The following is a 27,569-nucleotide window of genomic DNA, read 5'->3' as shown; positions in this document are numbered from 1 at the left end:
TTCAGTATATATATAAATGGTTTTGACCCTATGTTGAAAAGCGTTTTAGCAACAGCAAAGAGCACTGCATGTGGAACATAAGTTTATATCTTCAGCAGAATCTAGAGTATGTTGATATAGCAATGAAATGGCTTTGGAAAGCAACCAGTGCAGTGTATGGCATAAATCATTACCCCGCTATAACATTGTTGTTGAAATTATTGTTGCTACGAATTGACTCCTACTGTGATGTATTCTGGCTTGATTTAATATCGCCAGAGAGTGGCAAAGGAAGCACAGAATGCAGATAATAGGCCAAAATATCATGAAACCAAGAAAGTGAGCCAGAAAACTGTGCATGAAGAGTATCAGATATGCTGAAAAAGTTTGACACCTTGCAGAAGGACGTTACAGGAAGTGAAGAAGTGGTATATGGATTGATAAATAACAGAGTAAAAATAAGAAAAGATATAAAATTTATAAAGACAAATGCAGGACAGATTTTGACTCAAAAAGATGATATTGTACACAGATGGAAAGAGTACTTTTCAAAATAGCTGAGTATTAGTTCACACAACTAGCTGTTTAAAGGGATCATGAAGAAGAGTGATTAAAGAAGAACAAGATTAAGGGATATCCATGTTAGAAATAGAAGAGGCTGTACGTCAGATGAGATTAGCAAAGCACCTGAAGTATGATCAGGTAGCTATAGAAATGATAAAAGCAGCAGGTCCAGTAGGAGTACAGTGGTTATTTAGAGGGACATGGAAGAAAAAAAGAAATCTCAAAAGATTGAGATAAGGGTCTAATAAAACCATTATTCAAGAAAGGTGATAAGAAGGAATGTAACAACTTTAGAGGAATTATCCTTGTTTCACATTTTGTCACGCTATTAGAGACAATATTGGAAAGAAGATTAAGGGTGAAATTAGAAAATTAACTGGTAGAAGAACAATATTATTTTAGGAAAGATTAATTTTTGACCTGATCTTCAAACTTAGGCACATGATCGAGGAAAGATGGGAGTTTGGGAAAGAAGTGCAAAACAACAAAAACTTTGTACAAACCATCAACATACCTGTAGATGGTCAAAAGGGTTGAGAATGTGGCTCAGTTGGTTGACACACCACTGTCATTCATTAATGCTTCGTATGAAAAGCTGTCTAAAGGACCATATAAACCACATGAAAGAACGAAAGAAAAACTACCATAAACTGTGCAAACACTACCTGGTGGGATGATATGAAAGTAGTGGTTAACTTCCTTTTCTTTTCATTTGTATTGCCTTTGTTATATGGCAGGGCTCAGGCTAAGAAGCCTGCTATTATGCTAAACCATTACAGTGGAACCTCATTTATCCGTTCCCGGAAACTACGTTTTCCCAGACTATTCGTTCAAATTACATGGTCCCGTGAACATCCTAATTAAATAAGAGCTATCAATATTAATGGGGCTTATGGAAGAAAGAAAGTAGAACTGGCTGAGTCAGCAAAGAGGATGCATTTGGATGTGCTAGGAGTAAGTGATATTCGGGTAAGGGGAAATAACGAGGAAGAGATAGGAGATTATAAAGTGTACTTGACGGGTGTTAGACAGGGAAGGGCAGAGTCTAGGGTAGGGCTCTTTATCAGGAATACCATTGCACGCAACATAGTTTCTGTTAGGCACGTAATTGAGCGAATGTTGTGGGTAGATTTGTCAGTTGGAGGAATTAGGACTAGAATTGTCTCCGTGTATTCACCATGTGAGGGTGCAGATGAGGATGAAGTGAACAAGTTTTATGAAGCATTGTGTGACATCGTGGTCAGGGTCAACAGCAAGGATAGAATAGTGCTAATGGGCGATTTTTTTTTTTGCTTTACGTCGCACCGACCCAGATAGGTCTTATGGCGACGATGGGATGGGAAATGCCTAGGAAGTGGAAGGATGCGGCCGTGGCCTTAATTAAGGTACAGCCCCGGCATTTGCCTGGTGTGAAAATGGGAAACCACGGAAAACCATCTTCAGGGCTGCCGACAGTGGGGATCGAACCCACGATCTCCCGATTACTGGATACTGGCCGCACTTAAGCGACTGCAGCTATCGAGCTCGGTGGGCGATTTCAATGCAAGAGTTGGGAATAGAACTGAAGGATATGAAAGGGTGATTGGTAAATATGGGGAATATATGAAAGCTAATGGGAATGGGAAGCGTTTGCTGGACTTCTGTGCTAGTATGGGTTTAGCTGTTACGAATACATTCTTCAAGCATAAGGCTATGCACCACTACACATGGGAGGCTAGGGGTACCAGATCCATAATAGACTATATCTTAACAGACTTCGAATTCAGGTAATCTGTTAGGAATGTACGAGTTTTCCGGGGATTTTTTGATGATACAGACCACTATCTGATCTGTAGTGAACTAAGTATCTCTAGGCCTAGGGTAGAGAAAGTGAAATCTGTCTGCAAACGAATAAGGGTAGAAAATCTCCAGGGCGAGGAAATTAGACAGAAGTACATGGATATGATTAGTGAGAAGTTTCAAACAGTAGACAGTAAGCAGGTTCAGGATATAGATAGTGAATGTGTGGCATACAGGGATGCTGTAGTAGAAACACAAGGGAATGCCTAGGAACAACTGTGTGTAAAGATGGGAAAAGGCGAGTATCTTGGTGGAATGATGAAGTGAGAGCAGCCTGTAAACGTAAACAGAAGGCTTATCAGAAATGGCTCCAAACAAGGGCCAAGGGAGACAGGATTTGTACATACATGAAAAAAACAGAGCGAAACAAATAGTTGTTGAATACAAAAAGAAGTCGTGGGAAGATTTTGGTAATAACCTGGAAAGGCTAGGTCAAGCAGCAGGGAAACCTTTCTGGACAGTAATAAAGAATCTTAGGAAGGGAGGGGAAAAAGGAAATGAACAGTGTTTTGAGTAATTCAGGTGAACTCATAATAGATCCCAGGGAATCACTGGAGAGGTGGAGGGAATATTTTGAACATCTTCGCAATGTAAAAGGATATCATCCTGGTTATCATAAGGCAGCAGGAATAGATGAACTTCGACCTGAAATTGTGAAGTATAGTGGGAAGGCGGGGATGAAATGGCTTCATAGAGTAGTAAAATTAGCGTGGAGTGTTGGTAAGGTACCTTCAGATTGGACAAAAGCAGTAATTGCACCTTTCTATAAGCAAGGGAACAGGAAGGATTGCAACAACTATCGAGGTATCTCATTGATTAGTATACCAGGCAAAGTATTCACTGGCATCTTGGAAGGGAGGGTGCGATCAGTCGTTGAGAGGTAGTTGGATGAAAAGGAGTGAAGATTTTCACTATACTGGGTGACTATGGAATTAAAGGTAGATTATTAAAATCAATCATAGGTATTTATGTTGACAATTGGGCTTCAGTGAGAATTGATGGTAAAATGAGTTCTTGGTTCAGGGTACTTACAGGGGTTAGACAAGGCTGTAATCTTTCACCTTTGCTGTTCGTAGTTTACATGGATCATCTGCTGAAAGGTATAAAATGGCAGGGAGGGATTCAGTTAGGTGGAAATGTAATAAGCAGTTTGGCCTATGCTGACGACTTGGTCTTAATGGCAGATTGTGCTGAAAGCCTGCAGTGTAATATCTTGGAACTTGAAAATAGGTGCAATGAGTATGGTATGAAAATTAGCCTCTCGAAGACTAAATTGATGTCAGTAGGTAAGAAATTCAACAGAATTGAATGTCGATTGGTGATACAAAGCTAGAACAGGTCGATAATTTCAAGTATTTAGGTTGTGTATTTTCCCAGGATGGTAATATAGTAAGTGAGATTGAATCAAGGTGTTGTAAAGCTAATGCAGTGAGCTCGCATTTGCGATCAACAGTATTCTGTAAGAAGGAAGTCAGCTCCCAGACGAAACTATCGTTACATCGGTCTGTTTTCAGACCAACTTTGCTTTACGGGAGCGAAAGCTGGGTGGACTCAGGATATTTTATTCATAAGATAGAAGTAACAGACATGAAAGTAGCAAGAATGATTGCTGGTACAAACAGGTGGGAACAATAGCAGGAGGGAACTCAGAATGAGGAGATAAAGGCTAATTTAGGAATGAACTCGATGGATGAAGCTGTACGCATAAACCGGCTTTGGTAGTGGGGTCATGTGAGGCGAATGGAGGAGGATAGGTTACCTAGGAGAATAATGGACTCTGCTATGGAGGGTAAGAGAAGTAGAGGTAGACCAAGACGACGATGGTTAGACTCTGTTTCTAACGATTTAAAGATAAGAGGTATAGAACTAAATGAGGCCACAACACTAGTTGAAAATCGAGGATTGTGGCGACGTTTTGTAAATTCACAGAGGCTTGCAGACTGAACGCTGAAAGGCATAACAGTCTATAATGATAATGTATGTATGCATGTATGTATGTGTGTGTGTGTGTGTGTGTGTGTGTGTGTGTGTGTGTGTGTGTGTAAAAATACCGCGTTATCCGTTCCTTGAAGAAACAATTCCCCAGATCAACCGTCCAGAAATTTCAGTCCCATCAACACTAAATCCTGGATCAAGCGTTTTTCAAGAAAAAGTATCTCTCAAAAGGATGGCTACGACATACCTATGGATTTTGACGTTAACGTCCCATCATTGCGATAATTAGAGCAAGTACTGTACTGGGAAACCGACCGGTGGTGAACTTGCTTAAGGGACCGTCTTAGCATCACATTCAGCTGGTATCATTTAGGGAATCCTCGGAAATCGTAAAGCAGAGTGGCCACACTTGCAAGGAGACGGACCGTATTTCAACAGCTCTACTTGAAGACGGAACAAGTTTCGTCCCATGTTCATACTTATAAAACATCTACATTATGTCCGGGGTTAGATGTTTATTTTTGACTATTTTCTATCATATTGCCGAACAAGTTTCCAGCACTTCCTACAGGGCACTATATAATATAGTCACTGGGCTTTAAGACAGGAACCGAAATTGATCCTTCGTAACATGAATCGAGTATTTTAATATGATCAGATACGATTGCATTCTTGAGACAGGAAGAAATGTTCCACTTTACATATATAAGGCCATTACTGTTTTGGTCCTAATATAAGATGGAGATTTTTACGTTTACGTATTTGTGTTAAAAAGTCATTATAAAAACAGCATTAGTTATATTTGCGCAGCGTAACATTTAAGAAGTTCGTATCATGTCCCACTCGCACTGGCTCAGCTTTAGGTCACGAATAAACCGAAATTTCTGGAGTTTTGATGGGTTTATTTTCTCTTTCCAATTTGTTTATGATTAGTGACGGGCAGAATTGAATATGTAATGCATTGGAGAACTTTTGAGAATCGATACTTACATTCAAAACCATATTCTCAAGTTCAACATAACCTTTAAAAGTCGCTGTAGGCCTAATTTAAGCAGTACAAGATTTCCAGACAATTACTACAAACAGTATAGGCCTGCTGGTGACCAAATTACCATGTAAGATTAAAAAAAGGGATTATGCTATCATGTTGGGCGTATTTGTATCCAGTGTGCTTTATTTGATTAGTTTAGAGAATTAAAAACTACTTGCGATCGATTGTTGTCTGGCTTGATATAGATGTTGATTCCCATAGGGAACCTGAAATATTTGTCCTGAATGAGCAAATTTACAATACCAATATAAATGGTCCGTTATTGGACATTATAAATTTTCCAGCTAACTCATTCTTGGTTGCCAGCGTTTCGCCCTCGTGTGCTAGGGTGGGCTCATCAGTTGGTACCTAGCACACCTACCAATACGCTGGCTAGTGCATACCGTGGAGGCCACTGCGTAGGCTAACTGGAGCCACCGGCAGTGCCAATGCACTAAGAGACTTTGTCTCATTATCATAAATTGATGCCTGCTTGGCCATCAGATGATATAGATGTTGATTCCCATAGGGAACCTGAAATATTTGTCCTGAATGAGCAAATTTACAATACCAATATAAATGGTCCGTTATTGGACATTATAAATTTTCCAGCTAACTCATTCTTGGTTGCCAGCGTTTCGCCCTCGTGTGCTAGGGTGGGCTCATCAGTTGGTACCTAGCACACCTACCAATACGCTGGCTAGTGCATACCGTGGAGGCCACTGCGTAGGCTAACTGGAGCCACCGGCAGTGCCAATGCACTAAGAGACTTTGTCTCATTATCATAAACAGTATAGGCCTACTGGTGACCAAATTACCATGTAAGATTAAAAAAAGGGATTATGCTATCATGTTGGGCGTATTTGTATCCAGTGTGCTTTATTTGATTAGATTATATGTTGTCTGGCTTGGCGTTATTTATTAAATATTTCAATGAGCTTGGCTGATTGTAAAGTTGCTGACATGAAAGAAGTTTTCAGGGGTAACTGACAAAATTTCCCCGGTAAAAGTGAATGTAAAGTACTGTATCGAGATTTGTAACTTGTGTAATTAATGTCTGAAGCTGGCCGCATGGTCTAGCTTGCCTGCCTCTCACCCGTAGGCCCCGGGTTCGATACATCGGCCACGTTGGGCATTTTTACCTGGATGTGAGGGCTGGTTCTAGGTCCACCCGCTTATGTGACTACCATTAATTGAGGAACTGTCTTAACAGTGAGATGGCGATCCCAGTCTAGAGAGCCAGGAATAACAGCCGAGAGAATTCGTCACGCTGACCATGCGTCACCTCGCAATCTGCTGAACCTTGGGCTGGGCAGTGATCGCTTGGTAGGCCAAGGCCCTGTAGGGCTGTAGTTTGTTTTGTTTTAGGGGTGTTTGTAAGATTATAATTATACGCATTTAATTATTTTGATGTTTAGCCAAATTGTTGATGGTTTTAATTCATTCCCGGATTTTCCGTTTTCCCGTAGCTTACTTTTTTCCCTGGGGTTCCCCCCAAAATGGAGAATAGAGGATTCACTGTATACACTTTTAAATCTTATAAATATTTTACATATAAATCTGCTGGATGCTTTATCTACTACTTTTTTGGGCCGTATTAGTATGTTCATATTTTTACGTCCACTGATATCACGTATCTCTGGTATCATGTATCTCAATAAGAGAGAATGGAAGAGGTCACCAACAGTACTCAGGAAACTGGAACCGTAAAATGATGATGTTGATGATACCACATACGCTTAATTTAGTCTGTTCATCCCCAATAATATTCCGTCCAAATGATTATGTCCAGACCGGACATTTCGTTGTATATTTTTCCTGCAGCCTACTCATTTTGTCTACTCTAAATTAACCTGTTTCTTCCTATTTCAGTTCATCCATGTCTCGTGATATAAACTGCAGTATAATTTGAGAATGTAAAAATTGTAGCTTAGTCCATTTATATGTAGGTATAAAACTAATTGTAGCCTAGTCTGTTTCAGTCCTTTAATAAATTTGAAATCTATTGTGCAATTATTGCCAGACTACACAGTTAAAAAATGGACAGAAATGGATGAACATTTGTAAGTTGAACATGCATATTCAGTTTCATTCTTAAAAATTGTAATTGCATCACTCCGGAGGTTTGTGGCAAACATTTCCATTTTCGTACTCCAAACAATGTCATCTAACCTAGGTTTACCGCGCACCTTTTATGAAAACATATTTCAAGCTCCCTGTAGAATAATAACATTTTCACTATAAATTTACACGGAAACAGCCTATCTGAAGTTTAAAAAGACGCGAAAGTACATAACCTAACATCTGAAATTAGTTAGGCACACTGCTGTATCTTGAGAAGGAGAAGTATCATATTATTTTATTTCAGTACACAGTATTGAAATTAAGGAATCTTTTAGTTCAGCCTTTATTTCTAAGGAGTTAAAAACTGCTGTCATTGCACTTATTGCAAAAACATGTTCTTCCGATGTTTTGTTTACACCAGTCAGAGTTGCGAGACGTCAGGCTCGCTCAAGATCTACTCACTCACTACAGCGAGGAATCAATACAGAAGATGATCGATCGCATCCAAAATAAACGCTGGAGTAATAGTGTTGAGAAAAAAGAAACTGATGCTCTTTCCGAAGTCTTGCGACAAAGCGATGAGATTCAATCACATTGTCTCGGTATAATCGGATGGTAGCGGATGACACTGTGTTGTCCTTCACTGTAAACTTTGTCCATTCCGCACATTGTCTCTTATCCTTTTACTGACGTTAATTTTAACTTAAATTTCTGATTCTCTGTAGAATAATTACAAAGATTTACTACTTTCCACAAAATCAATATTACATCCGTGGAAATCACAGTTACATTCCTAATATGAATTAACTGTCAACTGTTGTAGAAAGAAACAACATTACACTATCAGGACAAGAGCACAAATCGTATGGGCATCCATTGTTTTGTAATTTGCTTTACATCACACTGACACATATAAGTCTTATGGCAATGATGGGATAGGAAAGGGCTAGGAGTGAGAAGGAAGCGACTGTGGCCTTATTTAAGGTACAGCCCCAGCATTTGCCTAGTGTGAGAATGGGAAACCACGATAATTCATCTTCATAGCTGCCGACAGTGGGATTCAAACCCACTATCTTCCAAATGTAAACAGAAAGCTACATGATCCAAACTGCACAGCCACTTGCTCGGTTGACAGGCGTCCAGTATTTGAGACTTGCAATGCCTATTTGAAAGAAATTTATTTTTCACCATTCAGTGATAAAGAATGACCATTGAGAACAAAATAGATTATGAGTTAGTGAAGTTCAAATAGATGGATGAATGAATGAGGGAAAGCATGAGTTGACTTTCTTCTGTCATATTTACGGAATGTTATATAAGGGGGAGGTAGTTAATTTATGCTGCATGATCAGGGTTGCCAGGTACCTCAATTTTCCAAGCCTGTTGATATTGGTAAAAATCCTGATTACCCCCAAAGTAATCATTTTTCACATACTTAGTTTTTTTTACTTTAAATTGTCTATTAGAAGAACATTTTGCATAATTTAGCCTCTGTTTTAATTGCCCATTATTACAAATATTATAAAGGCAACATAATCGATAATATGAAAACTGTTCACAGTGAGGTATTTATCTGAGTTATGTGATTGTGAGTATTTCACTCACAAGCAAGTTGAAGTGTATTATGTAACTCATCTTCCACTCATTTGACTTTGCTTTCACAGATCAGCAAGGGAAGATAAAAAGCATTGTTTCATTTTTAAATTAAATATTGTATATTATGTGTATAATTCAACAATATCAAAAAGTGACTCATCATCATAGAATTGTAATTTTTTAAAGTTAATGTTATATGGGTATTATCTAGGTTTCAAAAAGTCAGTTTTTTTCAGGAAAAACTGGCAACCCTGTGAAGGATCCTATCTAAATATCTTGCAGTTTATTAACCATCCTGCTCCTTTTTCCTTTCCTTTTTAAAATTCCAGTATTACTGGTTGTGTTTTCAATTAAACCTTTTATTGTTTACAGTGGAGAAGTGATTGGACGAAGAAAAATGGGAGTACGCATTTGTAGTTGCCCAAAACGGGACAAAGAGAAAGAAGAGAGAGACTTCCTGAAGCTCCCTGGACCTGGAAACTATCTCCCTCATTACACACCTGTACCTGAATACGACCCTACAGCTGATAACCCAGACCAGAGTGGTGAAGTTGAAGAGCCTACTCCATCCGAGATGGACCGCAATGCAGACTTGATTGTGGTAAGTGTCTGTAGTTGAGTGTAATGTCTATTAAATCCACATAAAATTAAGTATCTTGTAATCTATTTAAATCTTGCTTGCCTTGATAAATGGCTGTGCATCTCATGATATTTGTCTAATGTTTTGAAATACTAGTAATCAAGTCATACCTGGATGTTGGCATAGATGTTTTATCTGACAAAGTAGAATCTGGGCTGAGAAGCACTTGTACCTTCTTTGACTGGAACTGGAACATCTGCTTGAAGTCGCTTCTTGAAAGTCATATGCTTTAATTCATTTTCGAACAGTTGTCAGGATTTCGGTAAAAGAACATTATCTTTACCATTTTCCATAATATGAAGGAAAAGTGTTCAGGAACTGGAGAATATAATTGGATTGTTGGAGAGGTTCTGTTTGTTTGTTATGGATAAACCCCGTAGGATTGATCGGTTTTACGAGGGGGGAATCAAATGTAAACAGGCTTTTATTTTTTACTTAAATTCATTTATTGAGAAACACAAGGCAATTACAATTTATTTTTCCACATATCTTCCTGCTTTAGAAATGCATTTGTCCCAGCGAATGGGCAGATTTTTGGTGCCCTCATCATAAAAAGAACAGGGTCGCGTCACCAGCCAGTTGCGCACGAAGTCTTCCACACTCTCGTCATCTTCAAATCATTGCCCTCCTAGAGCTTCTTTAAGCGGTCCAAATAAATGGAAATCGCAGGGCGATAAGCTGTAAGGAGGATGATCAAGTGTAATTCAGTGCATTTCCTGTAGCTTGGAGACAGAGCTGCAGTTTGGGGCCGCACATTGTCATGGAGGAGGATGACCCGTCGAATCGGTTAGTCTCGTCTTTTGCGGCGAAATGCAACCCTTGCCTTGTTCAACAGCTCGCAGTAGTAAACAGCATTGATTGTGCGTCGTTCATGCAAAAAATCAATCAGCAAAATGCCTCGACGATCAAAAAAAAAACTGTTACAAGAACCTTGCCAGCTGACAGTCGAGTCTTGATTTTCACTGGTGCTGCCTCCCCTTTCCTGCGCCACTCTTTACTGGCTTGTTTGGATTTGGGAGTGTAGTGGTGGACCCATGTTTCGTCGCAGGTGACGATCCGACTCAAAACTGCATCACCTTCTTCTGCAAACCTTGCTGTAAGCGTCTGACAGACCTCCAAACGTCTTAGCTCCAGATTTTTGGTCAAAAGGCGAGGGATCCATCTGGTACACACTTTATGGAACTGAAGGTCATTTGTGATGATTGCTCGACAGCGTCCACAACAGATTTCGACTTGTTCTGCAATCTGATACTGTCGAATTTCGTCAATAATGTCTTTAACCGCACAAATGTTTTCGTCTGTAATGCTGGTCTGAGGATGGCGGTAGTGTTGCTGATTTTCCACTCATTCTCGTCCTTCCTTGAACTTTTTATGCCAGGCAGTCACATGCGCCCTTGACAATGTTTGCTCACCGAACTGTGCAGTCAATCTCTGGCAAATTTCCACCTCTGTAACTCCTTCACGAGCAAGAAATTTTATGATTATGCGTTGCGCAGTGGAGTGATGCAGCTTTTGCTCTGACATCGTGAGCGTTACTGTTGAAACGGTGGAAATATCTAACAGCACACACTCCCCACTCCTAACGGTCCCGCCTTAGCATAGCAGAAGCGCAGGGCCAGTCCTGCTAACTGTTGATGTTCAGGAACAAAAATCCTGTTTATATTCGATCGACCTTCGTATGTTCCCTCCTTTTCAGTCTCTATGTAATCCTTTGAATGAAAAATCACTTGGTATTCCACTGTCTGAGCACTTGGATGACTTCTTTCCTCCCAACTAGCTTTGTGTAATGTAGTCAGAAATTAAAAATTGGTAATTGGATAGAGTTGTGGAATAAATAGAGGAGTTTTGCCTAATAAAGATATTTTCTTGAGTTGAGCACTTAATTTGCTTAATTTCCACTTGGAAAACTGCTCATAACTTTCTAGACACTCAATAATTATTGTTTGACTTTTGTTCAGGCTTCTGACACCCTCATTGAAAAAGAAAAGAAAAAAGTATTTGTAGGCTACTCAGTGGATCATCATGGATATTTGGTTTTTGCTACTCTTGAATTAAATCCTATTACAACAATATGCCAGTTTGTTTGTTTACCATTGGTAGGCTTCTGTGTCGATATCAGTGTTGTAGTTCCTCATCATTACAATCAGCAAAAAGTATGGATCACTTTGTAAAAATCTTAACCAGAAATAACTGAATGTCACCATGCTGAGATGTCTTCCTTTTAGGGAGATTTTATGAACTAAGAAACATATATTCAATAACTTTAGAGATTCTGATTTCATGTGGCTATTCCTAGCCTGGTGCAGCCCTTGTAAGGCTGAGGACAGAAGGAGTAAAAGACTTCATCCAAGTTTATGCACCCCCAAACTGGAAACAGTGAGGAAAATATAGAGGAATTCTTCGAGACACTGGAGGAAATAATCACCAATGTGGAAGTGATAGTCGTGGGAGATATCAGTGGACAGGTTGGAAATGACAGAATTGGGAAAGAAGTAGTGATTCCTTTTGAATATGGAAAAAGAAACTGTGATGGAGGTAAGTTGATTGAATTTTGTAAGAGAAACTGAATGATTGTGGGTAACACCTTGTTTAGAAAGAAGAACAATAGGAAGATCACTAGATATGGCTGGAGTGAAAGAAAGACAAAAACAGTTATAGATTTTTGGTTGAGAGAAAAATCATAAACAGTTACTGGATGTAACAGCACTAGCACGTGAGGCTTTTGATGGAGACCGCAGAGTAGTTGGAGCAAAATTGAAAATAGGTAAAATTGTGAGAGTAAAAGAAATAAGACAGAAGAAAATAAAAGTATGGAAATTAAAAAGTAAAAGAACTCACAAGGAATCGAAACAGCGTATCCCTACATCAGAAATGGAAACGGAAAGTGTAGAGGAGGAATAGACCAAATTTTAAAACATATTTCTAAGCTGTGCAGAGAAGATTCTTGGTAGGACTTCGGCGAGAGTGAAGGAAAGGGAGACGCCTTGGTGGAACGGAAAGGTGAAGGAGGTTGTTAAACAAAAGGGAAAGCCTGGCAAGAATGGAATAGAGATAGGAAAAAAAGGAAGTAGGAGTAAGTATCAGGAAATTAAAAGTAAGTGTAAAAAGTAGTAAATGATAAAAAAAATGTTGGGAGAGATTCACACAAGAATGGTGGAAAAAGTATGTTGTATGGTTTGATAAAAAATAGAGTAAAGAAATATCTACACAAATCAAGTGAAGGAAGAGCATGGAAATGTAACAACAGACCAAGTGAAAATAAAAAATCGATAGGAAGATTACTTTGATAAACTTGTGAGTGTGTTAAATGATGCAGAAGAGTGTAGTGGTAAATGAGGATGATCCAGAAACGGAGAGTGATATTGCAATAGCAAAATTGGAAGTGGCTGTTAAACAAATGAAAACAGAACAAGGTTGGATGAAATACACTGGCAGAAAAAATATCCAAACACCAAGAAGGGATTGTGCTAGATTAACAAACGTTGGTAGGTGTGATTATACACCTGAAAGATGGTGTTGATTCAAATTTCTCGCAAATCACAAAAGCATGGCGCTAGTAGCGGCCCCATGATGTTGCACATCAGGTTTGCTTTAAATACGGGCTTTACTGTCCAAGAGCGTTAGTTACTTGTGAGATTGGATGGTGGCTGTGAGTGAGTCAAGAATGTTTTTATGGCGACGAAGAGGCCAGTATCAACAGCTCACTGTGGTTGAACGAGGCCGTATTATAGGGCTATGTGAAAATGGATTTTCCTTCTGCGCTATTGCAGAACGACTTGGCAGGAATGTCTCCACTGTGGATGCGTGCTGGCAGCAGTGGTCATGAGAAGCTACGCTCGCAAGAAGACCAGGCTCCAGACGACATCGTAGCACCACCGAGAGGGAGGACCGTTGTTTTCGGCGTACGGTAGTGGTGGCACAGCGGACTGCATTTGCAGCAGCAATTCAAGCGGTAGTTGGCACTACAGTGACGCAACGAACTGTTCGAAATCGGCTACTTCAAGGACAGCTCTGAGCCAGATGCCCTGCAGCGTGCATTCCACTTACCCCAAACCACCGCCGTCTGGGACTTCACTGTTGTTAAGCGACAGCTCATTGGAGGATGGAGTGGAAGTCCGTTGTGTTTTCCGATGAAAGATGGTTCTCTCTTGGTGTCAGTGATGGCCCTGTGTTGGTTAGGAGGAGGCCAGGTAAGCACCTGCATTCCACCTGTCTGTGGTCTCGACACACTGGACCTACAGCGGGAGTTCTGGTATGGAGAGCAATTTCCTATGACAGCAGGAGCACTCTCATGGGTATCCCACGTACCCTGACTACAGGTGTGTACATCCGTCTGGTGATTCGACCTGTTGTGCTGCCATTCATGAACAGCATTCCTGGGGGAGTGTTTTCCAACAGGATAACGCACATTCTCATGCCGCTGTTGTAACTCAACGTGCTCTACAGAGTGTAGACTTGTTGCCTTGGCCTGCTTGATCCCCCGATCTGTCTGCAATCAAACACATATGGGACATCATTGGACAACAACTCCAGCATCATCCACAGCCAGCATTAACTGTCCCTATATTGACCGACCAAGTGCAACAGTCATGGAACTCTATCCCACAAGCTGAAGTCCGGCAGATGTACGACACAGTGGTTGCACGTTTGCATCCCTGCATTCAACAGTCAGGCGATTACACCAGTTATTAATGGACCAGCGTGGCACATTTGTGATGGCTTTTCTCGTGCGGATATTAACCTATAGTCTTGTGTCTTTAACCCTTTCGCTTCCTGACACATTTTGGCAGGGTATGTGCAAGAAATCCCTGGCCCTTTTCTTGCTTTCTTCTTATTCTTCTTCTTTTGAATAACGCATTTGCAGGGTACGACGAATCAACTTTGGTTACTTTTCATTATGTTCGATTTCCTTTGCTTCCAAATTTCCTTCATCCTTTGAGAGTGTCGTTCCTTCTCTTCTCGAGTTCACTTTCTTCTATTTGTTAGTTTCTTCCGCTCCTAAATTGCTGCCTTTTGAACTGCTTCTCTAAAACGTGCTCTGCTTTTGATCGTATCTGTTTTAATTCCAGCACTTCTGTTTTTGATTGTATCTGTTTTAATTCCAGCATTTTTCATGTTTTTCTCAATTTCAGTGAACCATGTGGGTTTAAGATTTGTAACTGTTCAGAAGGTTGAAGATGCGCTTGGTTAGTCTGTTGTCATCCATTCTGTAAACGTGTCCAAAAAATTGTCTTCTTCTTTTCCTCATTACATCAGTTTTTCAATTTTCAAATATAGCTCTCTGTTTGGTCTTAACCTTATTCTGCATTATTATTTCGTTTAGCTTCCGGTATTTTTCTCAAAATTCTTCTTTCAAACTTCTCTAGTTTTCCGAGATTTCCATTTATTGTTAGTTTAAGAGTTTCTGCCGCATATAAATTTTCAGGTCTGACTGCTGTTTAGTAGTGTCTCAATTTTGTATTCCAGGATAATGATTTTTTGTCATGTGGAACATCCATTCCATTTTGTGCACTCTAGTTTCTATAGCTGTTTTTTCTTTTGTGTCATTCGCTATCCACTCTAAGTATTTAAAGCAATTTGTTTTACATATTGTGTTGTCATGAATTGTCATATTTTGCGGGACATCACATGGTTTGTCATGATTTTTGGTTTTACAAATGATATTTGTAGTCCTATTTTAGCTGCTTGTTTTAGTAATTCTCTGATTTGTTCTTGAGCATTATCCACTGAGTCAATAATTAACGCCATGTCATTTGCAAAAGCTAGACAGTCTACAGTGATTTTATTTGGATTTCTTACCAGTTGAACACCTTTAGTATTGACGGCTTTCCTCCATAATCGAACTATCTTCCCTAATGCGCAATTGAAAAGCAGAGGTGACAAACCCATCTCCCTATCTTACACCTGACTTTATTTCAAAAGGTTTTGAGAGTTTGCCCCTAAATTTTACTTTGGATGTTGTGTTTATTAACGTTGCTTTAATTATTTCAGTTGTTTTATTATCAAGTCCTAATTCCTTTATAATGTCAATTAGTGCATTTCTGTCAATTGAATCATAGACTTTCTTAAAATCCACAAAAGTAACTACATATTTCAAGTTCCTGATTTTCCTCATTGCTATTATGTTCTTTAAGTTTAATATCTGTTTGGCACATGACCTTCCCTTCCTTTTCTTGCTTTCTTCTTCTTTCGAATAACCCATTTGGAGTATTTTACTGAAATATGCATAATTCACTTATTTATTCTGCACATTGAATATTTTTCATGTTTTATTTTTAAATTCATACTCTAAAAGATACTAAATGCAAAAAGTAAATAGACGCACAAAAAAGATATATATATATAATTTTCCAAAATTTACTGACCGAATCAGAAAGTTTTTTATTTTATTTTTCATATTTCTTCAAAATTTCAAAAAAAAAAAAAATAGCTGGCCTCCAACCACCCATATCACTTGAAGGAACATTTAACAATGGACAAAACTACTAAATTGCAGAACTACAGAATTGCAGAACTACAAACAACACCTTTCACTTCCCTCCAGCAACATAGTCAGCTGGCGCAGAAGGTCAGTGCCTTCTAGATTTCGCTTGCTTCTTTTGGCACTGTATACTATACTAAAGTTTGTTTAAGCAGCTGAACATTTCTTCTCGATTAATTTGGTGTATGTTACACGTATATTTGAGAGCGTATTATATTTTCAAAAAAATTATTTACTAAACGTCCATATATACGGACGTTGGAATTTCTTGCACATGCCGCCAATGTCCATATGTACTGTACCAGGAACCATTGGTCACCTGTAACATAATTTTATAAAGTCCAATATTTGTAACGGTATGGCCAGAGTTTACACGAGTTCTCAACAACACGGCACAGCACAGCCAGGTATTCAGTGTGCAGTCCACATCACCTGTTCCACGTTGCCGATGACGTAATAGCACATGAACAAATCGTGGCAATCTAAAACCTACCAGAATATTTTCCAAAGTCTAAACCCGTTGGAATTTCAATTTATAACCCATATTACCTTGTAGCCCATAGCTCAAACGTAAACCCCCGTGAATTTGATGAAAATCGGCCCATGGAATTAGAAGATATTCAATGAAATAGAAATACAATTTCCCATGAGGTACAAGAGACAGCCCAGCTGGATGATATAAAAGAGATCAGTTTTGACAGGATCACCAGTTCAAGTTCAGCACTTACAGCCGTAGCTTATGCAGGATGGTAAGAGGGGATCTATACATGACATTCAGACTCAGTACTTTACATGAAGAATCTTCAAATGGACTTGTAAATTCAGTGTGTGCTATGACACTTAGAAACTTTTCGATTGAATATCACAGTGACTTGTGATGGTTGTAGTTATTAACTTTATTTTTCTAACCCTAGTTTAAGACGTTAGTAATTAAACAAGTGACAGTGTTTGAATAAAAGCTACTGAAAGCTTTCAATAAAAACAATCGCGCGTAAATTGAGAACACTACTTAGCCCTCTGAAATAGACTGTTCTGCAACCGTACTTTAACTTGTATGTTTAAAGACTGTGTTGAGTTGTGATACGTTCGTGACAAGTGTGAGACATTGAGTTGCATTTTTTCTTTCACATTCAAACTCTGAACTTCTCAAACAGTCGTATTCACTAATGGACTTTATTGTCGTGTGTTAATTCTTCTATATATTATGAGACTTACACATTGCATGAAATTAGCTTTACGATCAGACTTGATTTCTGCAACAGCATTTGTAAAATACAATTTTGTCAGCAAACTCCGTTTTCTAGTGACATTACTTTCAAATTTGATTTTTATCAGTGGAAGAAAATATGTTCCCAAGTAATGACACTTATAATTATTCATAATAAACTCTGCTTTTAATAAACTGTGATCTCCGAGTGACATGATTTACGGATAATTGAACTGTGTTATAGATAGACTGTGATATCCGAGTAATTGAATTGTGCTTTTAATAAACTATGATTTTCAGTACAGTCTTGAAATATGCTGCCAGTGATTGAAATAACCCACTCGTGCACTTTACCAAATAATGTGCTATATTAAATAGGACACTCCTAAAGTTAATGATAGACAAAATTTTTTGTGTTCTGTAACTATATTTGAATACGATAAATCCTGACGAGTGCCTATTGCAATCATCTACACCTGTTAGCGAGGGAAGAGAAGATTTGGTTCTACGTGGGACCTCGGACCTTGGTTCAACAAGGGAATCCATCCTGGTACCATGGTGGACGTCACGACATCCGACTACAGGGGAATTCAACGTGTGGTTCGCTGAACTACATGTTCTCTAGTCCAGTGTTCCAGGTGATATAAGTGCTTTAAAAAAAAAAATTGTGGTTCCACCAGATTAACTTTCCATTTGTGGAATGGTAGAGTCGGTGATTTTGGAATGGGCAGTTCTACGAACACTATAAACTTTAACTGGAAATTATTCTGGTCTCGGTTGTTTAAAAGACAAGATTAAATTCTTACTACAAGACAAACTTTATTTACTATTTCACATTTTGGCAAATTTCAGTGTTAAATATTTAGATAAACTGTAGGCAAAGATGTGAGTCTCAAGTGCTATGAAACTCTAAATAGAATTCACATTACAAGTGATAGAATATTTAATTTAATCATTTTCTGTTCATTTAATATGAACTTATTTCAAGAAAGACTTTATCAGAAGAATTTGTTACCTTAAGGCATAGTTTATTTTCATTTAAAAGACACTCTAAAGACTTGAAGAAAAATGCATTATTTTGGCAAGTCTATCTGTATGACAAACATTCTTTACTTTAAATCATTCTAACGAAAGCTAGCCTTTTTTTTTTTTTTTGGTAAATCTATTATGAAGGGAAATGATAGGGAAGCAACTATCCATGCTCAATGAAGGGAATTAATGTTGTTTTAAAAAATATTTACTATCATTTCGCATACTTCTCTCTATACCGCTCCGGAAGAACCGTGTATTCCTGTGACAAACACTCATGCCTTATTTTCCTGGTACAGAGAGAAAGTATAGTAAAGTGGCGCCGGACGTTAATGGGCCTCGAATGGAGTATATTCGATCATGACTAGCGTGGATAAACCTTGAATGGAGTATATATAAATTATTTTTTTTTTTGTTATTGGGTTTACGTCGCACCGACACAGATAGGTCTTATGGTGATGATGCGACAGGAAGTGGCCGTGGCCTTGATTAAGGTACAGCCCCGGCATTTGCCTGGCGTGAAAATGGGGAAACCGCGGAAAACCAATCTCTTCACATTTGTGTCTGTCGTCATGGAATTCATAACTCGATACGGAAGAATAATTGTCACTTTTATCTTCACTTCCATCGGAAAGCAAGGGCACTTACTCAGTATCGCTGTTTGCTAAATTACTTTGTTTACAGTCGGGGGTTTTAGCACGAAAACCATATTTCTTTGACTGTTGACCACACGGAAAATATGTGCATGGCCACATGAATTCTACACAGAATACACATCGAAATAAAATGTAGTACTTTGATGCAAAATAAGGCCAATAGATGTCAGAAGTATCTATAAACTTTTGACGCTTACAAGCGGTTGACACTGGGAAGGGGTTAATATATACATAACAGTGGCCCATCTGCTAGAGTGAGGGTTATGCCGGATAGTGTCCAACACAATCTCTCTATCGTGAGCAGACGTCACGAGATGATCTCAAACAGGGCACGCTCTTCCCAGGGACACAGTTGCATGCAGACGTCTCTCTACACTAAAATCTCATGCCTGTCGGTTGTTGTCTCCCCGGATAGCCTTCTTGATACTGACATTGTGGCTGGTATGCATTCTATGTAGCTTCTCCACAGACGAGTAACATATCTACATACTCGTCACAGGAATACATTGTGTTGTGTTGTGTTGTGTTGTGTTGTGTTGTGTTGTGTTGTGTTGTGTTGTTACCTGCCTTGAAGGAGGGGAGTTCGTCCCATGAAAATAACATATTATTGCAGGTTCTTTCTAAAGCAAATGTGTAATGTTGAACTGTTAGTTGAAGCCTTATGCTTCAAACCAGTCGTTTATTAAACATAGTTTAACCAAGCTCAATAGCTGCAGTCACTTAAGTGCGGCCAGTATCCAGTATTCAGGAGATAGTTCAAACCCCACTGTCGGCAGCCCTAAAGATGGTTTTCTGTGGTTTTCTCATTTTCACACCAGGTAAAATGCTGGGGAGGTACCACGGCCACTTCCTTCCCACTCCTATCCCTCTCCTGTCCCATCATCCCCGTAAGAAGAGGAGCTATACCAGATGAATGGAGAGTTGCTATAGTAGCCCCTGTGTATAAAGGAAAGGGTGATAGACATAAAGCTGAAAATTACAGGCCAGTAAGTTTGACATGCATTGTATGTAAGCTTTGGGAAGGCATTCTTTCTGATTATATTAGACATGTTTGTGAAATTAATAACTGGTTCGATAGAAAGCAGTTCGGTTTTAGGAAAGGTTATTCCACTGAAGCTCAACTTGTAGGATTCCAGCAAGATATAGCAGATATCTTGGATTCAGGAGGTCAAATGGACTGTATCGCGATTGACCTGTCTAAAGCATTTGATAGGGTGGATCATGGGAGACTACTGGCAAAATTAGTGCAATTGGACTAGACAAAAGAGTGACTGAATGGGTTGCTATATTTCTAGAAAATAGATCTCAGAGAATTAGAGTAGGTGAATCTTTATCTGACCCTGTAATAATTAAGAGGGGAATTCCTCAAGGCAGTATTATCAGACCTCTATGTTTTCTTATATATATAAATGATATGAGTAAAGGAGTGGAATCAGAGATGGTGGCCGATGACCTCGATGTTAGGCCCCTTTAAACAACAAGCATCATCATCATCATCATCATCAACATGAATCAGAGGTACGGCTTTTTGCGGATGATGTTATTCTCTATAGAGTAATAAATAAGTTACAAGATTGTGAGCAACTGCAACGTGACTTCGAAAATGTTGTGAGATGGACAGCAGGCAATGGTATGTTGATAAACGGGGTTAGAAGTCAGGTTGTGAGTTTCACAAATAGGAAAAGTCCTCTCAGTTTGAATTACTGCGTTGATTGGGTGAAAGTTCCTTTTGGGGATCATTGTAAGTATCTAGGTGTTAATATAAGGAAAGATCTTCATTGGGGTAATCACATAAATGGGATTGTAAATAAAGGGTGTTTAGGGGTTGTAGTAAGGATGTAAAGGAGAGGGCATATAAGTCTCTGGTAAGACCCCAACTAGAGTATGGTTCCAGTGTATGGGACCCTCACCAGGATTACCTGATTCAAGAACTGGAAAAAATCCAAAGAAAAGCAGCTCGATTTGTTCTGGGTGATTTCCGACAAAAGAGTAGCATTACAAAAATGTTGCAAAGTTTGGGCTTGGTAGAATTGAGAGAAAGAAGGAGAGCTGCTCGACTAAGTGGTATGTTCAACAATGATAAAGGTGTTTTAATTTATTCCACCTATTCAATACTTATATTATCACGTATAGTTGTTACATAATTAAATTCTTAGTTACATGGGACATGTTTCGCCCTCAATTAAGGGCATCTTCAGCCTAAATACAATAATCAAAAATACAACTAAATTAAAAGTGGACGTTAAATACAATCATCAAAAATACAACTAAAATAAAAAGTGGAAGTTAAAAGTTTAGTCTGTTCTTAAAATTCAGAACAATAAAATTGTGAAAAATGATAAAATAAAAAGATGCTAATGGAAAACTGTCTTATGATTAAACTATAATCTTGTCAGAGACTAAAACTTCTATTAAAATTCGAATTAAAACAGTACATATAAAATATTGGAAAATTTTCCAATATTTTATATGTACTGTTTTAATTCGAATTTTAATAGAAGTTTTAGTCTCTGACAAGATTATAGTTTAATCATAAGACAGTTTTCCATTAGCATCTTTTTATTTTATCATTTTTCACAATTTTATTGTTCTGAATTTTAAGAACAGACTAAACTTTTAACTTCCACTTTTTATTTTAGTTGTATTTTTGATGATTGTATTTAACGTCCACTTTTAATTTAGTTGTATTTTTGATTATTGTATTTAGGCTGAAGATGCCCTTAATTGAGGGTGAAACATGTCCCATGTAACTAAGAATTTAATTATGTAACAACTATACGTGATAATATAAGTATTGAATAGGTGGAATAAATTAAAACACCTTTATCATTGTTGAACTGTTAAATTTTCAATACGGACCTAAAATGAGGTTTATAACATGTAAGTGGTATGTTCCAAGCTGTCAGCGGAGAGATGGCGTGGAATGACATTAGCAGGCGAATAGGTTTGAGTGGCGTTTATAAAAGTAGGAAGATAAAGTTGGAATTCAAGAGGACAAACTGGGGCAAATATCCATTTATAGGAAGGGGAGTTAGGGATTGGAATAACTTACCAAGGGAGATGTTCAATAAATTTCCAATTTCTTTGAAATCATTTAGGAAAACAACAGATAGGGAATCTGCCACCTGGGCAACTGCCCTAAATGCAGATCAGTATTGATTGATTGATTGATTGATTGATTGATTGATTGATTGATTGATTGATTGATTGATTGATTGATTGATTGATTGAAGACCTATCTGTTCGTGCAATATAAATCAACTTGGAAAAAAAAAACTTGTTTCCTGCTCACAGTCTTTGACCATGAATTATTTGTGCTAGATGACTTTTGCTACCATCTTAAACACAACACCACTTCGGCAGCATCTGGTATTGGTTTGGACCGACTCAAAAGAGTTTTAACATTCGTGCCAACTCTACACACTTAAGATGCAGACTTCTATCCACTTGCTGAAGGAGTTTAAGTTTGTCTACAGAAAGGAACAAAAACTTTTTTTAAATTACAAGCGTTTTTGGAATCGAAAAAAGACGGGAGCAAAAGATGGAGTGGCATTCATTGTTAGCCAGAGTGTCAACACTGTTTCACACACATAGAATATGTTAAAGACAGGATTATCAAGCAACATCATCAGACTGTCACCAAAAGCTAACCATTGTTCAGGTGTATGTCTCACAAACTGGGTATAGCCAAGAAGAGGAAGACTTTCCTTGAAGATCTAGAGGAACAAATAGAACGTGAAAATGTAAATGTAATGGGTGACCTCAGTGCAGAGGTTGGTATAATGTCAGAAAAAGTTATAAAGCCATCATCGGTCCCCATGGGTTACAACAGTATACAAAGGAACAAAATGTAGGTATGTAGAGGAAATAAATGTGCCACAGTCTTTAATAAATAAAGAGAAAATACTGTACAAGAACTATCAGAGTTGCATCCAGATAGGTGATAGTTGTTCAAACTGGTTTGCGACTAAGCTTGTAGTACAGCAAGGAAGTGTTTTATCTCCAGTATTATTTATCACTGTGTTGGATGAAATAATGAATTCACTTCCCTTGCTTTTGCAGTAATATGGAACGATACAGAAGCATAAGTATAGCAGAAACTGAATGGCTGGAATGATGTCTTAAAGGAATTGACTTGAAAATCAGTCATTCCAAAATAGTGGTGTTCATGGTCAGCTGGCAAAAAATGGGAGTGAACAAAAGTTTTGATGGGGAAACCTAGAAGTGGAGCTTTTCAAGTAGCTAGGCAGTATGGTCACAGAAGATAAGATAATCGGTCTCATGCTGATATCACACTTTTACCATTAAGTGCAAAAAATCCTATGGGATGCTCAAATCCCAATAAAATAAAAAATACCCTTTATAACAGTTTCTTCATAACATATAGTCTTGAAACCTACACTCTAACCAGCAGAGATGTCAGTAAGCTCCAAGCTGTGGAGATGAAATATTTAGGAATAATCCAAAAACAAGAAAGGACAAGATTCAGAATGAAGTGGTAAGATAACAGGCCCAACAGACAATGAGTGAAACCCTTTCAGAGACCAGGTTAAGGTGGTTTGGGCATGTCCCATAGAACCACGTAGAACAGCAAGAAAATGTCTGGAAACAAGATACCCAGTGCTCCAAAGAAAAAGTGACTTGATCAAGTTAAACAAGATGTGAGAGAACAAGGACTGGAGTGGGAGCAAATCCAGCAGAAAGAGACCTTCCTCAACAGACAGAAGTGGAGGGCAAGTTTACACCATACCTGGGCAACTGGAGATGGAAGATGATGATGATGATGATGAAGATCCAAATTTACCATATTACCTCTCAACTTTCCTTTGTTATTAAACATGGCATTTTCCTGTTTCACAATAGAACTGGGAACTGGTAGTGGAAGTGGTAGTGATTGTTGATCCATGAAGCCAAGTGATTATCATCAACTCTTGAACTGGAAAACTGCATTATTCTGTGATCTAAAGCAGATTCAGACTGCAAGATGTGTTAAATCAAATTCTGGTTGCATGGTCCTACAGATAGTGCATTGATAATTCTATTCATAAGAATTTTCCATTCTTTTTCCAGCAGAATATCCTTTGTTTATTTGATTTCAGCTGCATCTTTTTCTAAGGAATGCACTGTTCAAATAGTCTTCAGATTTCTTAACCTGATGTCTGTTGCATTTCACTGTGTTGCATCTGTTCTTTACCACTTTTCTCCCTATGGTAATTTCTTTTTTAAGAATAGTGTCAAGGAAAAACTATTTCTTCGCTCAAATGTCATTGCTCAGAAAGCAAAGTTGGACATTTTTTTAAAAATCTTTTTCGATTTTACCTGCTGCTACCCAGTCAGAAATATTTATTCTTTATTTCTACTTTTTTCTTAATCAATAGAGTAAAGATAGCATTTTTACAAAAATACTCTTAAATTTTTATAAATGATCAAACTACTCAAAAGGATAAAATCAAGAACGAAGAAAACAGGAAGGTCCCTCTTACCATTATAATGAAGAAGCACAGACTTTGGCATGGGCGCATTATGAGAATGAACATTGGAAGGCCTGCCAGAAAGTACTTTGACAGTACTGTCCAAGGAAAACGACCAAGATGAAGGCCAAGAAAACTCTGAATTGAGACGGGAAAATCAGGTGTGGAGGAGAGGGGTCTGAGATGGAAAGATGTCCTGGAATAGAAGATGTATGAAGACGGGAGGAGATGGTGACCATTTGTACCCCACACCTAGAAGTGAGGGGTCTGAGAAAGAAAGATGTCTTGGAATTGAAGATGGGAGGAGATGGTAGCCATTCGTACACCACGCCTCAGAAACTGGAGTTCAAAAAAGATTACTGCTGCTGCTGCTGCTGCTGCTGCTGCTGCTGCTACTACTACTACTACTACTACTACTACTACTACTACTACTATCTATCTATCTATCTATCTATCTATCTATCTATCTATACATATATACATCTTCATTATAGACTGTTATGCCTTTCAGCATTCAATCTACAAGCCTCTGTGAATTAACTGTGTGTCTCCACAGTACTCTTATTTGCAACTAGCATTTAGTTATACACTTCTTGCTATTAAATAATTAAAAACCAAATCTAACCATCTTCGCCTTCATCTCTCTCTACTTCTCTTACCCTCCGTGGCAGAGTCCATTATTCTCGTAGGTAACCTGTTCTCCTCCAACTTCACATGGCTTCACCACCGAAACTGATTTTTGTGTGCAGCTTCATCCTTCGAATTCATTCCTAACAGCCTTTATCTCCTCATTCTGAATTCTCTTCTGCCATTATTCCGACCAATTTAGAGCAACATTTGTTTTCACCCACACAGCTTCCTCACACTCACAGCGAAGCCAGTCTTTAAACATTTAAAGATGATTTTCTTTGAGAACTTCCTTCTTAAAGAACACTGTTAATGGCAACTGCGAAGTCACTGCTTTACCTTTGATATTTCTTGATTCAATTTCACTTTATATACTTCCATCCTGAGAGAATCATCATCTTCTTCCTCCTCCTCCTTGCATTTTCTCACTTATCTGGGGTTGGTACTTCATGTTAATTAAACCCAGACACCTTTCCTGACGCCAGCTGCATGAGGAGGGATCTATTCAGTATTGCATGTTTCTGTTGTGGTTTGGAGTGTTATGCATTTTGTGGGGCTTGATAAATGAGAAATTAAGACTTGAAAATTGTGGACTGATTACTTTATAAGCAATATCAACATTCTAACAATATAAGATACCGTATTTCTTCAAATCCAAGATTACCCCCACTTTTTCCTCTAAAAAAATTGAATCAGGCCTAAAAAGTGCTTTGTAAGATCATACAAATGCCTTTCTTGTACATTACACATTTTAAAACTATCTTTGTCTTCACGTCAACACCAAACATTGAGTTTAGTTATGCCGTACTTTTACAGGCTGAATAATTATTCATTTTCACAGGTTTAATAACCATTAAATTAAGATTGGCATCATAATATCGAAGAGAACCCGTTGAAAATTTGCCAGCAATACCTGTTCCACGCATCTCTACAATATAATAACGATCCATCGCGAAAATATTCCTGCTGTCTATAAAACTGTTACTTTTACTCAGCATCAGGTAAAACCGGCTACCACTGGACACACCTCTCGCTTGCCGGCTTCAGCCGACTTCAGTGACTAGCAATGTATAATAAAGGCGCACGCGATGAAGGTCAATGAATTAGTTTATTGCTCCGTGATATGGTTATTCCACCCTTGTGTTTTTTGCACACATACCTCACAATTTCATCTTCAATTTCTTTGAAGCACCCTTTTTGCTGGCCACTGAATACATTTTTTGTACAGTACACATTTTTTTAAGCTATCTTTGTCTTCACACTAAATGCCAAATATTGGCTTCAGTTAGGCCTGTGCCATATTTTCTTGTGACTGCACAATTCATTTCTGCGTGTTTAATAACCATTAACTTAAAATTGGCATCATAATATCAACGAGAACCCATTGAAAATTTGCTGGCAATACCTGTTCCACTATCTTTACAATACGACGATCTATCAGGAAAATATTCCTGTTGTCTATAAAACTTAATTTTACTAAGCGTCAGGTACAGTAGACACGTTACAACTCTGCTGCCGAGTAGCAGCGGCCCTTCTAAGAATTCAAAGGCTTGCGTGTTTTGAAGCCATTCTGCAGATTTGAGAAACTTTTTTGTATAGGCTAATGGAATATCATTCTCTCTTTGCTATTTTTTCTCGAGATCCGGTGACAGATGCACTGTACAACCGATTGTCACGGCTAGTTAGGTCGTGACTGCAAGACGACCCTTGATTTTTCACCTGAGATTCTGAGAAATGATTGTCACCTTGGATTTGGAGAAATACGATACAAGTTGAAACATGAAATACAAAATCCAAGATATACAAATTGGTGCACTAGGTATAATCTACATAATATATGTGTAAGTTTAAAGTTCATGCAATGATATTCGTTTGATTGGTTTCATAAGAATGAAGCCATATTTTCCACTGGTAACTTAGTTAAGTGCAACTTAAGAGCTTTTCAGTCCAGCACTACTGCACACTGTAGAGTACTGAACATGACCGAATACCTTGAAAGTTTATTTAGAGTACAATTCGCGCATGAAAATTCAATATTCATTTACTTGGCCCAGAACGGGCAAATTGCATGCACTCTATAGTGTGCTGGTGGCAGTAATAGACCTGTTGCTTAGATCCTTTCCAACAGGATAAGCATGACCAAGGCCACCATAGCTCGTTTGAATAGAACAAGCAACTCAAAATCTGGAGTTGTGGTTTCGGATCCCACTGGTGTCCAGTTGGCCATTTTTGTTATGTACATCATCTACTGAACACTACCCAATACATTGAAAGTTTATTTAGAGTACAATGCTGTCGTAAAAATTCAATACTGGTGTGCCCCCATGTAGGAAAAGGGTAGGCAGATAATTCCCAGCGGCTCAATTTCTTCTCAGGGTATCCATCTCTCGAGTAAAATCTGAAGATTTTACATTAGGTCTCGCTTAACGTGAGTTCAAAGAGAATGTCGGT

General features: G+C 38.4%; 1 protein-coding gene across 2 annotated transcripts in view; it reads left to right on the top strand.

Annotated features, from left to right (window-relative positions):
* Positions 1-27,569, top strand: part of LOC136865600 (cellular tumor antigen p53) — a 273,055-nt gene that overhangs the window by 163,015 nt on the left and 82,471 nt on the right. For both annotated transcript variants that reach the window (XM_067142419.2, XM_067142418.2), the window contains exon 7: positions 9,380-9,608. In XM_067142419.2, the coding sequence (XP_066998520.1) occupies positions 9,380-9,608 (229 nt within the window). The remainder of the gene's footprint in view (positions 1-9,379; positions 9,609-27,569) is intronic.

This window comes from Anabrus simplex, chromosome 1 (assembly GCF_040414725.1).
Source record: "Anabrus simplex isolate iqAnaSimp1 chromosome 1, ASM4041472v1, whole genome shotgun sequence".
In the NCBI taxonomy this organism is placed as follows: Eukaryota; Metazoa; Arthropoda; class Insecta; order Orthoptera; family Tettigoniidae; genus Anabrus; species Anabrus simplex.
This window is presented reverse-complemented; position numbering and strand designations above follow the sequence as displayed.